We start from the raw sequence: 14731 nt of genomic DNA on the forward strand, positions 1-14731 counted from the left end.
TGGAGATATTGACGTTTGTTTGGCACAACTCATACTATTAACTGCCGCGGGGTTCCGCATTTCTGGGTGTCAAGTGACGTCACGCTGATTCGTCCTATATAGGTGAGACTTTCTAATTTATGGAAATTAGGCATCTCGCCGCGCGAATCGAGCGCCGCGCGCGCTCGATTCCTAGGCGTGCCTGCTGCGCGGCCTCGCCTGCCCTATTGGTGCGCGCAATGTCTCTCTCTCTCTCCCTCAGTCTCTCTCCCTCTCCCTCAGTCTCTCTCTCGTGTGTGTGTGTGTGTGTATGTCACTAATGACATCATCAGTGATGTCACAATGCACAATTGCTCAAGTGACATCACTGATGTCATGACTGATGACATCATCAGTGGGACAAAATTTTTAACAGAACAGAGAGAGAAACATTGCCCACATGCTCCCATGGAAATGTCAAAAAATGAAAATGTCAAATTCCCACCATGTGAAGGGTTTTTGCAGGCCACACATATAGTGTAAAATACAAATGTATTGAGCCTTCGAAGGTTTGTAGCCTACTATATAATTATTACTAATATTACCATAATTCATAATTTATCGTTTATTTATGCATACTTTTTTATTTGTGAAACAGAAACCTCACAGGAAATAGAACAAATCATTTTCCGGTCTACACTTTGAGTCCCGCCCCACCAGTCTGTGCCATCTTGTGTTTAGCAAGAACAAAAACGGTGTTAGAAATAAATGAAACGTGAGGGCAAGGCACAGACGAGATATAGCTTTTTAAGTCGATACTTTTTTAAAGGTCTGTTGTAACCGGGCAATATGCATGGAGGTGGGGAATCGCAGAGAAACGCCAGCCACACCCCGTAGGAACAGCTAACGTTAGCTTGCAAGCTAGCTAAGCTAAGCTAAGCTAGGCAATTAGCCAAGGCTAGTAAAGCAGTAGTAAGTAAACACAGCTAGCGAGCTTGCAGTAGCCGTTTGAGCTAGCTAAGCTAGCCAGAGTAGTCTGCAAGCCGTTCATCAGTTGGTCGTGGCTGTGAAATCTGGGGCGACCTCTGTGAAAATGGACCAAACATCTGATTGATCATCACCGTGAGCAGACCGGACTATGAAGACCGAAGCTTGCTAGCTTGACTGCTGAACAGTTGTTTTTCTTGCCAGAGCGGAACCACAATAAGCCGCGGTAAGGAATCATTGATTTTGCTAGCTAGCCGCAATGCTAACTAAACTAGCTAACTAGAGGTTCTCAAACGGGGCTCCCGGGACTCCCAGAGGCCTTCAAAGCGGCTACAGGGGGTCCATAGCAAACAAGCATAGTATCATTTCACTCATTTGAAGTTACGAGAAATTATCCCAATTAGAAAATGTTTAAAACGGTCTGTTTTTTCACAGATTAACGTACATTTACACGGGCAGCTAACGTTGCAAATGCTAATCAGTAACATAGACTGTATAATAATAATAATCATTATTATTACGTTAACGTTAGTCCTACCATATATGGACCCATGGGACAACGTTTGGTCAAATCTAAATGGATGACACTGGCATGTTTGTCTAACGTTACTTGGTGGTCTTTTGAGCAACCCTGAGCTAGCTAACGTTAATCGAGACAACATTAGCTAACGTTACTGTTGTGACAGTTGTGGTTTGCTAACCATATATTAGCTGCTAACACTGACTAAAGTTACTAGCAATTTAACGAAGTATCAGTACTCGGCGACTAGCTAAGCTAATGCATCCCTAGACTCTTAATTTGTAACATTTGATTCATGATAACAAGCTGAAAAGCTCGCCCTGCAAAAATATAGTGAGCTTTTGGTTCTGAAGAAGAAGTCCAAATGAGTAGACATGATGCTTTTCCAAAGTTAAAGCCAAGGCCACGTTCCCTCAGCTTCCTTACTCCCTTAAATTGTTTAGGGTAGATTTGATGTTTAACAATAGTGATTTCTGCCATGAGAGAGTTAGCTCTAGCTGAAAGGCATGTACGGTTTCCTTCATCTTCAACTATGATTACACTCTAGCTAATTTAGCTATAGCTACAATATACAATTATAAGTGTTTCATGGATGTTTCATTCTTTGTATGCTTTACGATTAAATAATTTTCTATTCTATCAACTTTGGACCACACCTTGCCCATTACTCGCTGTGTGTGACAGGGATGCAAACTAGTCATCTTCATGTGACAGTCACCCTTTTCATCCCGGAATAGGGCACTTAAGTGAATGATTTTGTGTCTGCCCTGGTCACCTTTTTCACTATCCATGACTTTGCATCTCTGGTGTGGTCCAAATGGCTTGTTTCGTTTAAGGAATCATCTAGATCTCATTTTTGAAGGCAATGGTTACTGGCAGTGGCACTGATGATGAATGCTTTGTACCCAGAAGCCCAGCCTGTTTGAATGTTGTGACCGCTCATATTATGCACATTACTGTATAGCCTACACTACAGTTTTAGGGTGGACCAGGGACAGACAATTTACACTACGGAGTTTCTGCTTTGCAGAAGTAACGTCATTACTTGTCACAGCCACCAGAGTCGCAGCCTGGTTCAGCCTGGTTCAGCCATGTGATCTTGGTCATCAGGCACTACTGACACACCAAATGATGACTCGCCCTTTCTGTTGAACAAGAAGCGTTTGAGAAACATCTTTACTTTTAGAGCCATCCTCATCTCATGGTAGATTGGTGCTTATCTCTTTTCCACATTTGTTGTTTTTCTCTTGACTGTCAACAACTACTAAAAATGTACTACTCAAAAATCAGGGGCTGGTTGCACAAAGCACCTTAAATTAAGATTTTCCTTAGAGTCCAAGTTAAGGTGTTCATAAAATAAAATCGGTTGCACAAAACACCCTTAAATCTTCTCCTTAAGGTTAAACATATTAAGGAAAACATAAGCACAAGATTTAAGGGTGTTTTGTGCAGCCGATTCTATTTTATGGACACCTTAACTCGGACCCTAAGCAAAATCTTAACTTAAGGTGCTTTGTGCAACCGGCCCCAGAGGGGCGTGATTTCTATTCGCACATAGGTTACGCAATAACCACGCCCTGTGCCCGCCTACGCAGCAGTCCAAGCGCCGGGATTGGCCAGGAGCAAGTCTTTTGTCTTCTTCTTTTGACAGCTGGCATCTCCCACACCACAAACACTGGAGGGCACGCAGCCCAGCGATTTCATGAACCAACTGAATAGCTCTTGAGAACGGACAGCGATTTCGAGAGCGGACATTGAGAGCGGACATTGAAATCAATTATGGTCACCTACCTTCCTTAGCATAGTAATAATAATAAGCATAATAATTGTAATCTACACAATGTACACAATCTACAAAAACATGCAATAATATAAACGGTGTTGTGTTCACGTTCATAGCTCATATCATAATATAATGTATCATATCGTTAATTTCAAGCTCAATTCTTACCCAGAGAAAAGGTACAGCACTGAAAATGTAACAAGCAATAGTTTTTTAAACATCTTTATTTTAAAAGATGAAAAAACCCAGGTGCTTTAGTCCCAAGCTTCAACAAGCAGACATTTTATCTCAAAAATCAAATACAACAAAAAAATCCAGTCCACAGTTTTTTCTACATTTTTCCCAAGTCCAGTCAGCTGTTCTGGCCAATCCCGGCGCTTGACTGCTGCGTAGGCGGGCACAGGGCGTTTACAAACAGCCACAGGCCTCTGGTTCCTTGGCTTCAGAGACCACTGAGGGCCACATAATGCATCATTGGAAATTAGAGACAGACCTGCCAACCGGCACGCATTTTTCGTACCAGGCACGCATTTAGGCATCAAAGTACTTTGGTACGATTTCTTAGTTAAAACTATGCAAAAAGGCGTTGACGGCTGTGAATTAAATTATGTGCGGCCAGCGTGTTGTGAATCTACTTCTCGCATCGTCAGACCCTCCGACTAGCGATAACCTGACCAATCCAACCGACGAAAGCAACGAGTCGAGCCAATCAGAGGCAGAGTAGGGCGGATCTTGACTTCCCCATCCAAGCGCGAGCTACTTCCCGTCTGCTAAACTCCGCTCCTGCTGCAGCTTTCTAAGATGAATATACTTAATTAGCCACTCTTAACCCATTGATACCTGATGCAGCATTTGTGTGTGTATCCCTTTAAGACCGCAAACCGCGTCACGCGGTTCGCGGTCTTAAAGGGATACACACACAAATGAGGGATATACACGCAAATGCTGCATCAGGTATCAATGGGTTAAAGGAGGTAATCAACCCACTTTGTGTCATTAATCATCAAGGTAAAATAAGCACATGCGCAGTGTTACATATTATTACACTACCTGGGTGGTATACAGCGAATCTATTTTTTATTAAATGATGTCGAGTATTGCAATATATCACAATATGTATTGTATCGCAATGTATATTGTGATACAATCGTATCGCGACCCATGTATCGGGATACGTATCGTATCGTGAGGTCCTTGCCCATACCCAGCCCTAGCAGAGGAGCATATATATATATTTTTTTTACCTTTATTTTGACGGTGTCACCAGTAACACCGGTGTTGTTGTCACGTGTTTATTACCCGGTGGGAAAATGTCCACACCGTGGCATCCCTAAACCAGACTGACAAACAACATTAACAAGGCTAGGGATGGAGATTTTAACTTATTTAAATATTCAAGTAGTATTGTTGTGGCAAGTAACCGGTTACTTGCCACAACAATAACAACAAAACGGGGGGGGTCTGTGCGGAAACACAAGCATAAGCAACGTCCCGGGCGGTACCAACTGCTTCTCTTCTGTTCTCAGGCCCTGGCAATGCCCTCGAGCGTACGGGCGGGTACTAACTGCTTCTCTTCTGTTCTCAGGCCCTGGCAATGCCCTCGAGCGTACGGGCGGGTACTAACTGCTTCTCTTCTGTTCTCAGGCCCTGGCAATGCCCTCGAGCGTACGGGCGGGTACTAACTGCTTCTCTTCTGTTCTCAGGCCCTGGCAATGCCCTCGAGCGTACGGGCGGGTACTAACTGCTTCTCTTCTGTTCTCAGGCCCTGGCAATGCCCTCGAGCGTATGGGCGGGTACTAACTGCTTCTCTTCTGTTCTCAGGCCCTGGCAATGCCCTCGAGCGTACGGGCGGGTACTAACTGCTTCTCTTCTGTTCTCAGGCCCTGGCAATGCCCTCGAGCGTACGGGCGGGTACTAACTGCTTCTCTTCTGTTCTCAGGCCCTGGCAATGCCCTCGAGCGTACGGGCGGGTACTAACTGCTTCTCTTCTGTTCTCAGGCCCTGGCAATGCCCTCGAGCGTACGGGCGGGTACTAACTGCTTCTCTTCTGTTCTCAGGCCCTGGCAATGCCCTCGAGCGTACGGGCGGGTACTAACTGCTTCTCTTCTGTTCTCAGGCCCTGGCAATGCCCTTGAGCGTACGGGCGGGTACTAACTGCTTCTCTTCTGTTCTCAGGCCCTGGCAATGCCCTCGAGCGTACGGGCGGGCAATCTGAAGGACCCGGAGGTAGCAGAGCTCTTCTATCGAGACGACCCCGAGAAGCTGTTTGCTGACCTCCGTGAGATCGGCCATGGCAGCTTTGGAGCCGTCTACTTTGTGAGTAGGATGTGGGGACGTCAGTGGCTGCTGAGATATAGTGGAGGACTGGATGTTGTGTTGGTCCCGATAATCCCTATTTATTCATCAGGACGTCCTCTTCAGGACGCACTGTGAACTAGGGATGCACGATATATCGGCAATCATATCGGCCGATGTTAGTCATTTTTTAACATATCGGTCATATCGGTATCGGTCAGATGTTGCAATGTTAATATCGGTTATCATTATCAGCCAAATTCTTCACATTGATGTGAAATAATGCAGTAAATCTATGATTTATGGGCTTTTCCAAAGGCTTTGCAAATAAAGAAATGCATAACTTTTTCAAATTCAGTGTTAACATGTGTTTTTCAGTATGTACAAAATGTGATGATCATAAAAATGTGTTTTATACAGATCATATCGACATCAGTAAATATCGGTTATCGGCCATAACAGCAATGTTAATATCGGTTATCGGCATCGGCCAAAATGTTCATATCGGTGCATCCCTACTGTGAACCAAAAAACAGGCTACCCGTGGGTCTTTAAAGTCTTGAAATAAATTATCTAAATGTTAGTCCTTTAAATAAGTCTGTTGAACTCGACCAGTTATTAGTTCTTTCTTTCACTATGTAGTGACAGATTGGTTGCATCCCACCTGCGTTATTAAACACAGTTGATCTTCACCTCCCCGAACAGTTGATTTCCTCTTGTCCTTTTTCTTATTCTGCCCATTTGTAGTTTCACAGCTTCCGTTAGCTGTGCTCACTCACAAATAGGCTGGTTTTATTTCATATGGTTTTGTTTTGTTTTCAAATTTGTCTTGAATCAATTCCAGGTAGCGACCAGATTCGGTTATTTGTACATCGTGTGCTGTTTTTTCATATACAAAGCAACAAAATCTCTTGTATCCGCATGTTGCATTTATTAACTCGTCAATGTTTAGGTTTGGATGGGCATTCTTTAGCAAAAACACGAGTCAAAATTCACTGGGCCAAAGTCGACTTTTTGTCGAAATTCGCCCGCCCCTTAAAAAAAGCGAGTCAAAAATGTTATATGTTCTCCCCTGATTCTAAGTGTAGTTGAATCACTTGGTTTGACAAAGTAAAGTTAAAGTTATAAGCATTTTTTTTAATTGATTTTTAGTGCAAATTTAAGTGTGCGGAAAGTCCTTCTTTCATTGTGGATAAGCATTTTACTGCAGGTCTATGGAAAAATGAATGGTGGATGAAATCCGAGGGAGAGGGGGTGACTTTGACACTCTATTGACATCCACAGACCCAGACTATGTTAGCCACGTTAGCTTAGCTTCCTGAACAAAGCTGAGCTAGCCCATGGAACAGTAGACAGAATGTCAGCTTTTCTTCATGCAGTAACGAGCTTTGAAACCTTTTCCTTGTGGCTGAGTGTTGATATTATGTAGACACAATTTCTACTATGTTTCTACCGTTTCAATCAAGGAGCTGCTGGGTGCTACTGTCGCTAATGCTCCTTGCGTGAGTGAGTCAGTGCGCAGTGCACAACCATCGGCTACAGCAACGTCACATGGACGAACTTGCTGCCCTTAAAGAGACAGGCGCTGGTAAAAACAATGGAAAACTTGCTTTTTAAGACAAGATTGTCAATAAAAGATTTTTGACTTTCAATAATAAAAGTCGATCTTGATAATAAAAACGACTATTCGAAAATTTCGAAATTAGTTGCCCATCCCTAGTTTAGGTTAGGATGGAAACACATGTACCGATAGGATTTCCCTAATTCAGAAGCCGTTGTAACATTTCACTGAGAAACACACGCAGGAGGCCTGAGCAGCAAATCTTTCTGTGTGGCTTTCAAGGAGGGAGCGATGCCGTCTGTTCATATCCACACTGCTAATATTAATGAGAAAGAAACAGAAACAGAAACATTTCCCCCTCCTAATTAGTAAAATGGTGAGAAAACAGCATGCGACTGCACTAGATACATATCTTATTTTACATGTAACATATTCTTCTTGGCATGCTGGGGCTTCAAGCCAACATCTTCAAAGCAGTTCTTAGATGCACAACACACGGCCACGCTGAGTTTCAGCTCCTTCAAAAGGCCATGGGAGACCTGTGCCACAAAAATAAAGGATCTGCATCAATTTGCATTGATATAATAATGCAAGAGGAATGAAAGGGACATTTTAAACAGTTGCTCATTCAAGCATTTTTCCCCCAGTATCAGACTAGCATTATTATGAATCACTGTAGGGCTGGGCGATATGGACCAAAAATCACATCTGTATTTTTAGGCTGAATGGTGATACACAATATATATCTTGGTATTTTCTACAAAGTGGGCTAAATGTACATTGACTTTGTGCTTTCACAAAATATGTCTTTACAGTATAAATATTCCCACTCTTGTACCAGGGTGGCAACGATGAATTACTCGAGTCAGTGCACTGCTCTTACAGTGATCACCTTGGGACGGGTCAAACTGATCACTATAAGCAAATGATTTTAACAGCATTTGTATCGGGATGATTCAGGACAAAGCTTTTTGATCAGTAGAAGTGGTTAATCACTGTCCAGAACTATGATCACTATAAGCGGATTCCACAAGCAGTTCCATTGACAGTGTGGGCATGTATGTTCATATTAGTTCATAGAACTAATTCCCTTGCATTTATTGATGATGTGACTACTGACAACAGCAGCAGAATAAAATCTGAAGTGTTTTGGACAATATTATCTGCTCATATTCAACCAATGACTCAGAACTCGTTGGACGATTAGATGATTATGTTAGTTTGTCCAATTACGTTTGGTGCCTTAACATGTAATGTCATTCCTACACTGTTCACCTGACTTGGATGTAAATACCCTCAAATTAAAGATGGAATTCTGCAATGACAGCACATTTTGATTGTTTAATTTCATATATATTATATATTATATATGTGTATATGTTTTGTGCATGACTATAATGTGTCCAGCATGTGTACCGTTATATTTCTGCCACCGTAAATACAAGCTGTGCCATGGCCCTAAGGTGAGGCACGTTCCAAACTGAGTGTTGTGAACACAGTGTGTGAGTGTTGTGAACACACCTGTTGTGAACACACCCACAAACCCATTTGAGTGTGTGAGTGTTGTGAACACACCTGTTGTGAACACACCCACACACTCATTTGAGTGTGTGAGTGTTGTGAACACACCTGTTGTGAACACACCCACACACTCATTTGAGTGTGTGAGTGTTGTGAACACACCTGTTGTGAACACACCCACACACTCATTTGAGTGTGTGAGTGTTGTGAACACACCTGTTGTGAACACACCCACACACTCATTTGAGTCTGTGAGTGTTGTGAACACACCTGTTGTGAACACACCCACAAACTAATTTGAGTGTGAATAATGTTTCCATTTGTGTCTGTTGTCCAACAGGCCCAAGACGTGCGCAACAATGAGGTGGTGGCCATCAAGAAGATGTCCTACAGTGGCAAGCAGACCAATGAGGTCAACAGACTATTTGGTTTTGAAGTTGACTATTGAGATATCTCGGCTTTCACAAGGCCTGTCTGTGACTTCCCCTAGAGACCCACTTTCTCTACAAACCAGATTTGACTGAATCATGCGAAAAGGAATAGCTGTTGCTAATTGTGTCATTTCATGGCTTGTTGTCTTTCTCTTAAATCCCTAAAATGCACTAACTGGTCTTTCCAGTGACTCTGTGGCTGTACTAGTATTCATCACCTGAGCTGTGAATTAGCTGTGAAACCTGCTTGTGTCCAAAGTGTTGATCTAGTGACTCAGTGAGCAGTCTGAAGTCAAAACCTTGACAAATGTTCAAGAATTTCTATTTAAATTCAAGAACATCTGCATGACATGTTTTATCTGCAGCTTCTTGGTGCAAAACTGCATGTGTGTTTATCGCTTAGACAAAACTGAGACATTTGTCATAAACCTATAGGCAAATGTAAACATTGTGTTAGAAACTGTATGAATTGCTGACTGAAAAATGTTGACGTATCCCTTTAACATACGGGACATGTCTGGTAAATGACATACTGACAGTCTAGTAGTTAACATACAGGACATATCTGCTAAATGCCATACTGACAGTCTAGTAGTTAACATACAGGACCTGTCTGCTAAATGACATACTGACAGTCTAGTAGTTAACATACAGGACATATCTGCTAAATGACATACTGACAGTCTAGTAGTTAACATACAGGACATATCTGCTAAATGACATACTGACAGTCTAGTAGTTAACATACAGGACATATCTGCTAAATGACATACTGACAGTCTAGTAGTTAACATACAGGACATATCTGCTAAATGACATACTGACAGTCGAGTAGTTAACATACAGGACATATCTGCTAAATAACATACTGACAGTCTAGTAGTTAACATACAGGACATATCTGCTAAATGACATAGTGACAGTCTAGTAGTTAACATACAGGACATATCTGCTAAATGACATACTGACAGTCTAGTAGTTAACATACAGGACATATCTGCTAAATAACATACTGACAGTCTAGTAGTTAACATACAGGACATATCTGCTAAATGACATACTGACAGTCTAGTAGTTAACATACAGGACATATCTGCTAAATGACATACTGACAGTCGAGTAGTTAACATACAGGACATACTGACAGTCTAGTAGTTAACATACAGGACATGTCTGGTAAATAACATACTGACAGTCTAGTAGTTAACATACAGGACATGTCTGTAGTTAACATACAGGACATGTCTGTAGTTAACATACAGGACATGTCTGTAGTTAACATACAGGACATGTCTGTAGTTATAACAGTAGTTAACATACAGGACATGTCTGTAGTTATAACAGTAGTTAACATACAGGACATGTCTGTAGTTATAACAGTAGTTAACATACAGGACATGTCTGTAGTTATAACAGACTGACAGTCTAGTAGTTAACATACAGGACATGTCTGTAGTTATAACAGACATCTCCTCAGAAGTATGTGAGTAGTGCATTGAGTTGAGTTGTGTGCTGATTGGGTTTGTTTTCTGTCTCCAGAAATGGCAAGACATCATTAAAGAGGTGAAGTTCCTACAGAAACTCCGTCACCCCAACACCATCGAGTACCGGGGATGTTACCTGAGAGAGCACACAGCATGGGTACGTACACGCGTGTGTGTGTGTGTGGATATCTCCTTGGAGAGGACATGGGACAAATTAAATTTAGGCCATAAGGCCGCTTTTTTGGATAAGTAAATCCGGAAAATATTATCATCAGTTTGAATTCAGCCTCACTTTGACTATGCTGTACTACATGGTACAGTAGTGTCCCCAAGGGGATTAGAACTCAACTTCAAACTAGGGATGCACCGATTGCCATTTTCTTGGCCGATTCCGATTTCCGATTTTTGAATAGTCTGACTTGCCGATACCGATTTTTTTTCTAAAAACAACAATTGACAGCTTACACAAACGTTTTTGTAACTTTGTTTGAAAATTAAGATTCATAGAACAATTCTTACATCTAATGGGGATCCAAATAATCTTATCTTATCTTATCATTTGCATGAAGTAGGACCATCTCACTCAAACACATCTCAAAATAAAAGTGTTCCAGGTTAGGCTACTGGACAGAGCTTTTTTGTGCAAATACAATGAATACAAAAATTAAATTAAATCCAATAGCCTATATCCCACAGCTATCATGCATTTACTTTTCCAAAAGAAAACAGGTGCAACAGAACATCAAAATGATCCATGGACAAGGAGTTTATAGCCTGGCTCCAGACCAGTCCTCTTGAGTAGAGGGGAAATGAGTTTATGAGTTACAGTAACGATCTTCAGTCTGAATATCAGGCGGAGTTTACACACAGTCCGAAGTTTGGTATGCGTATTTTTATCTGCCATCCGAAAAAATATCGTCACGCACAGAAATCCTTGCACACTTGTGAGTCCGATGCATTTTTATTATTATGTCCGTCGTTCTATTTGCAATACGAAACAAATAGTCTCTCCTGTATCTACGTTACAACATGACTGACAGGCTGAGGCACCAGCGCTGATGTGGAATGGAAAAGGCAGGTCGGGGAATGGTTATACTGGACACAATGCTCGCGTTCACCTCGCCAAGTCGGCTGTGCACTGTGGCCGGGTGCAGCAGCACTGCTTCCCGGGTAGAGAGAGCAGAGAGAGGGGGGCCAGTGAGGTGGAGCGAGCCGCTCAGACTAGACTCCAGCCGAGCGGGACTCAGCCGCATCTCTGTCTCCACGGCTTATTTTCGATTTGCATGTGTGACAAACTGCGAGATTTGTCTACTTCACTGACGGTGAAAAAAATCCACAACGAGGAAGGTATGCTGGCGTGTGTGGTGTGGTGGCTGGGTGCCTGTCTCGGTGCTTTGGGGTGCGCGCACGTCATGTGAAAATCGGCTCACAGAATCGGCTATTTAGAGTGACCGGCGCAGATCACCGATCGAGGCCGATCACGTGAAAATCGGCCATTTCCGGTCACGTGCCGATCGATCGGTGCATCCCTACTTCAAACAGCTCAAAAGAAGCTAGTCAGAGTGGTACTGACTAGTCAGAGTGGGTACTGACTAGTCAGAGTGGTACTGAGTCTGAGTGACGTTGGCCCTTCTGAATGTAGGGAATTAAAATGGCTGATGTTAGAAAATAGAGTTAGGCGGTGTTCACACAGGGCGCTTCCATTGCGCACAAAACAGCGCACAGAGTGTTTTTTTTGCGCTTTGTTTTCTTTCCCCCTGCAAGTCGCGTGCAGTACAGTTCAGGACACAACGATCACAAGGATGGTAGCCAGCTGGTTTTGTCTGTTTGATGATGTTGATGTGAAAATGAAAGCAGAGTATTGCCAATTCTGGCAGCAGCAGAGGTTGAGGATCCCTCTGGGAGGAGAAGAGGTAGGAGATGTGAAAAGACGAGCAGCGCGCTTTTCCTCCAAATGTTAAACTTTTTTCAGCTTGAAATGCCCAGAGCGCTCCGCCAAAAACAAAAGTGCTTAAACGCCAGGGGCCAGTTGCACCAAGTGGTCTTACGACTGGTCTTAAGCTAAGTTGGTCGTAACTTTACGACCTAACAGCTACGCCGGTTGCACCAACAGGTGTAAGCCTTTTTCTCACTAAGACCGGTCGTAAATATAACGCCTGGTCAGGAGGAGGCATAAGGTGCCTGTGCCTGTGAGATCTCCGTGGTAGGCTATCAGCGGATATCTGCTGTGATTGAGTCCTCACCGTCCTCATCGTCGTAATGTCGCCTTCGACTTACTGTTTTTCCACTGTTTTTCCACTGTTTTTCCACTGTTTTCCACTGTATACTCAGTGTATATATATATAAATAAATATGTTTGGTAGATCACTTTGACTTGGTCATTTTAAAAGTAGCTCCCAAGCTGAAAAAGTGTGGGCACCCCTGTTCTTGAGGGATCAGATTATGACGATATTTGGCGAAAACGGGAATAAAAATAGCTACCGTAAATTCCGGACTATAAGCCGCACCGGTGTATAAGCCGCACCTTCAAAGTTGACTATTTTTTTCTTATATAAGCCACACCGGACTATAAGCCGCGGGTGTTTTAATGTTTTTTTTTTTTTTTTTTTTTTTTTTTTTTGTGTGTTTTAATGTTTAATTACCATATGTAAGGGTTCATGCACAGAGGGGATTGTAGAGGAAGCTCCCATTTATTAACATTTCAACAAAACAACATAACACAACACCACCTGTGTTGTTTTTTACAGTGCATACAGTGTCATACAGTGTCATACAGTGTGGTGAAAAGAGGGCAAGAGAGGAAATTAAAACTTATTATAGTTATATAGGATTTATAGTTAGAAAGAGTGCTAAAAAAGAGAGATTTTTTTTTTTTTTTTTTTTTTGAAAAAATCCATAGATAAGCCGCACCGTTATATAAGCCGCAGGGGCCAAAAAAGGCCAAAAAACGGGAAAAAAGGTGCGGCTTATAGTCCGGAATTTACGGTATTTAGATGCAGGAAAGACAGGCTCACACTTGGCCCCAAATCAGCTCCATTTTACAACTGACTTGGACGCTATTGATCTCAAAACAACGCTAGGACGGCCAGAAACGCCACGAATGTGGGGGGAAGGGTTATTTGACCAAAATGGAAGAAAGATTTAGAAATGTATATGGGTGAAGGTATGTAGGTGTGAGTATATGTAGGAGTATTTGGTATGGTAATATTATGCATGTATGTATCAAAGAAATAAATAACCAAGACAGGAAAATGATGTATGATTTAATAAATGTCTTCCTTGGTGTTATGAAAGCGCTGCATGCTGATGATGCCTGTGACCACGGTATCTGTTCCACCAAAGCCGTTTTCCCACATGCGTACCGGAAAATTACCTGTAAGTCAATATCGGACATTTCCCTGAATTTCCCTTCACACCTTCACGCTCGCATATGGGAATCTAGCAGCGAATTTGCCTGTATGTTGGGGGGCGGGGGGAGGGGGGAGCTTATATGTATGTAGAGAAAGCAAATGCAGGAAGCGAAATGTGGAAGTAGTTTGCTTTGATGTGCGCGAATGATTAGATGATGCACTTTGAAGAAGTTGGGATCCGTGTCTGAGAGAAATAGTTGCTGGTTCGATGTTTATCCGTTCACCTGCGTCGCGTTGAAGCACTTTTTACAGACTGGCTTCGTTTGATGTGTCCGGGGTTGCCTTCGCCTTCGGAAATCAGCAAGCTGACATACTGCTCTTATTAGGCTATCACAAGATCATTTCGCCAGTTTGCTTTAATGTGCGCGAATGATTAGATTATGCCCGCTGGAACATTAAGCAACGTGTGTAGGCTACACCTCGCCCATGATTGAAGGACCGCTGTCGCGGAAAATGACTGGACCCGTTTCCCACTCTTCTGACTGGCTCGAAACTGGTGAAATGTCGGCGATGACGGGGTCGCGCTTATATCGGCACAACGACTTTCCCACATGCAGGCATTAGACCACGTTCCGGTCATTTAGCGGTACAAAGCGCATGTGGGAAAACGGCTCAAGGAGCACAACAGAAATCAGTCTCTGAGTTCATTGTGTTATCCTTGATGAATGCACCTTAACATTTCCAAATCAACTCAACTAAACACCACTAATGTGATGAGATGATGACAAGATAAACAAACAAACAAAGCAAACCCTTAGCCTGCTTCTGCTTCAAAGCACTG

General features: G+C 42.7%; 1 protein-coding gene across 1 annotated transcript in view; it reads left to right on the forward strand.

Annotated features, from left to right (window-relative positions):
• The first annotated feature begins 1101 nt into the window (after positions 1-1101).
• The window catches only part of taok2a (TAO kinase 2a), a 41179-nt gene continuing 27549 nt past the window's right edge, over positions 1102-14731 (forward strand). Inside the window, 4 exon segments of the mRNA XM_083649398.1 lie at positions 1102-1171; positions 5424-5564; positions 8966-9037; positions 10596-10697. Coding sequence (XP_083505524.1) covers positions 5433-5564; positions 8966-9037; positions 10596-10697 — 306 coding nt within the window. The 5' untranslated portion in view covers positions 1102-1171; positions 5424-5432.

The sequence above is a fragment of the Poromitra crassiceps genome, assembly GCF_964638095.1.
Source record: "Poromitra crassiceps genome assembly, chromosome: 13".
NCBI lineage: Eukaryota > Metazoa > Chordata > Actinopteri > Beryciformes > Melamphaidae > Poromitra > Poromitra crassiceps.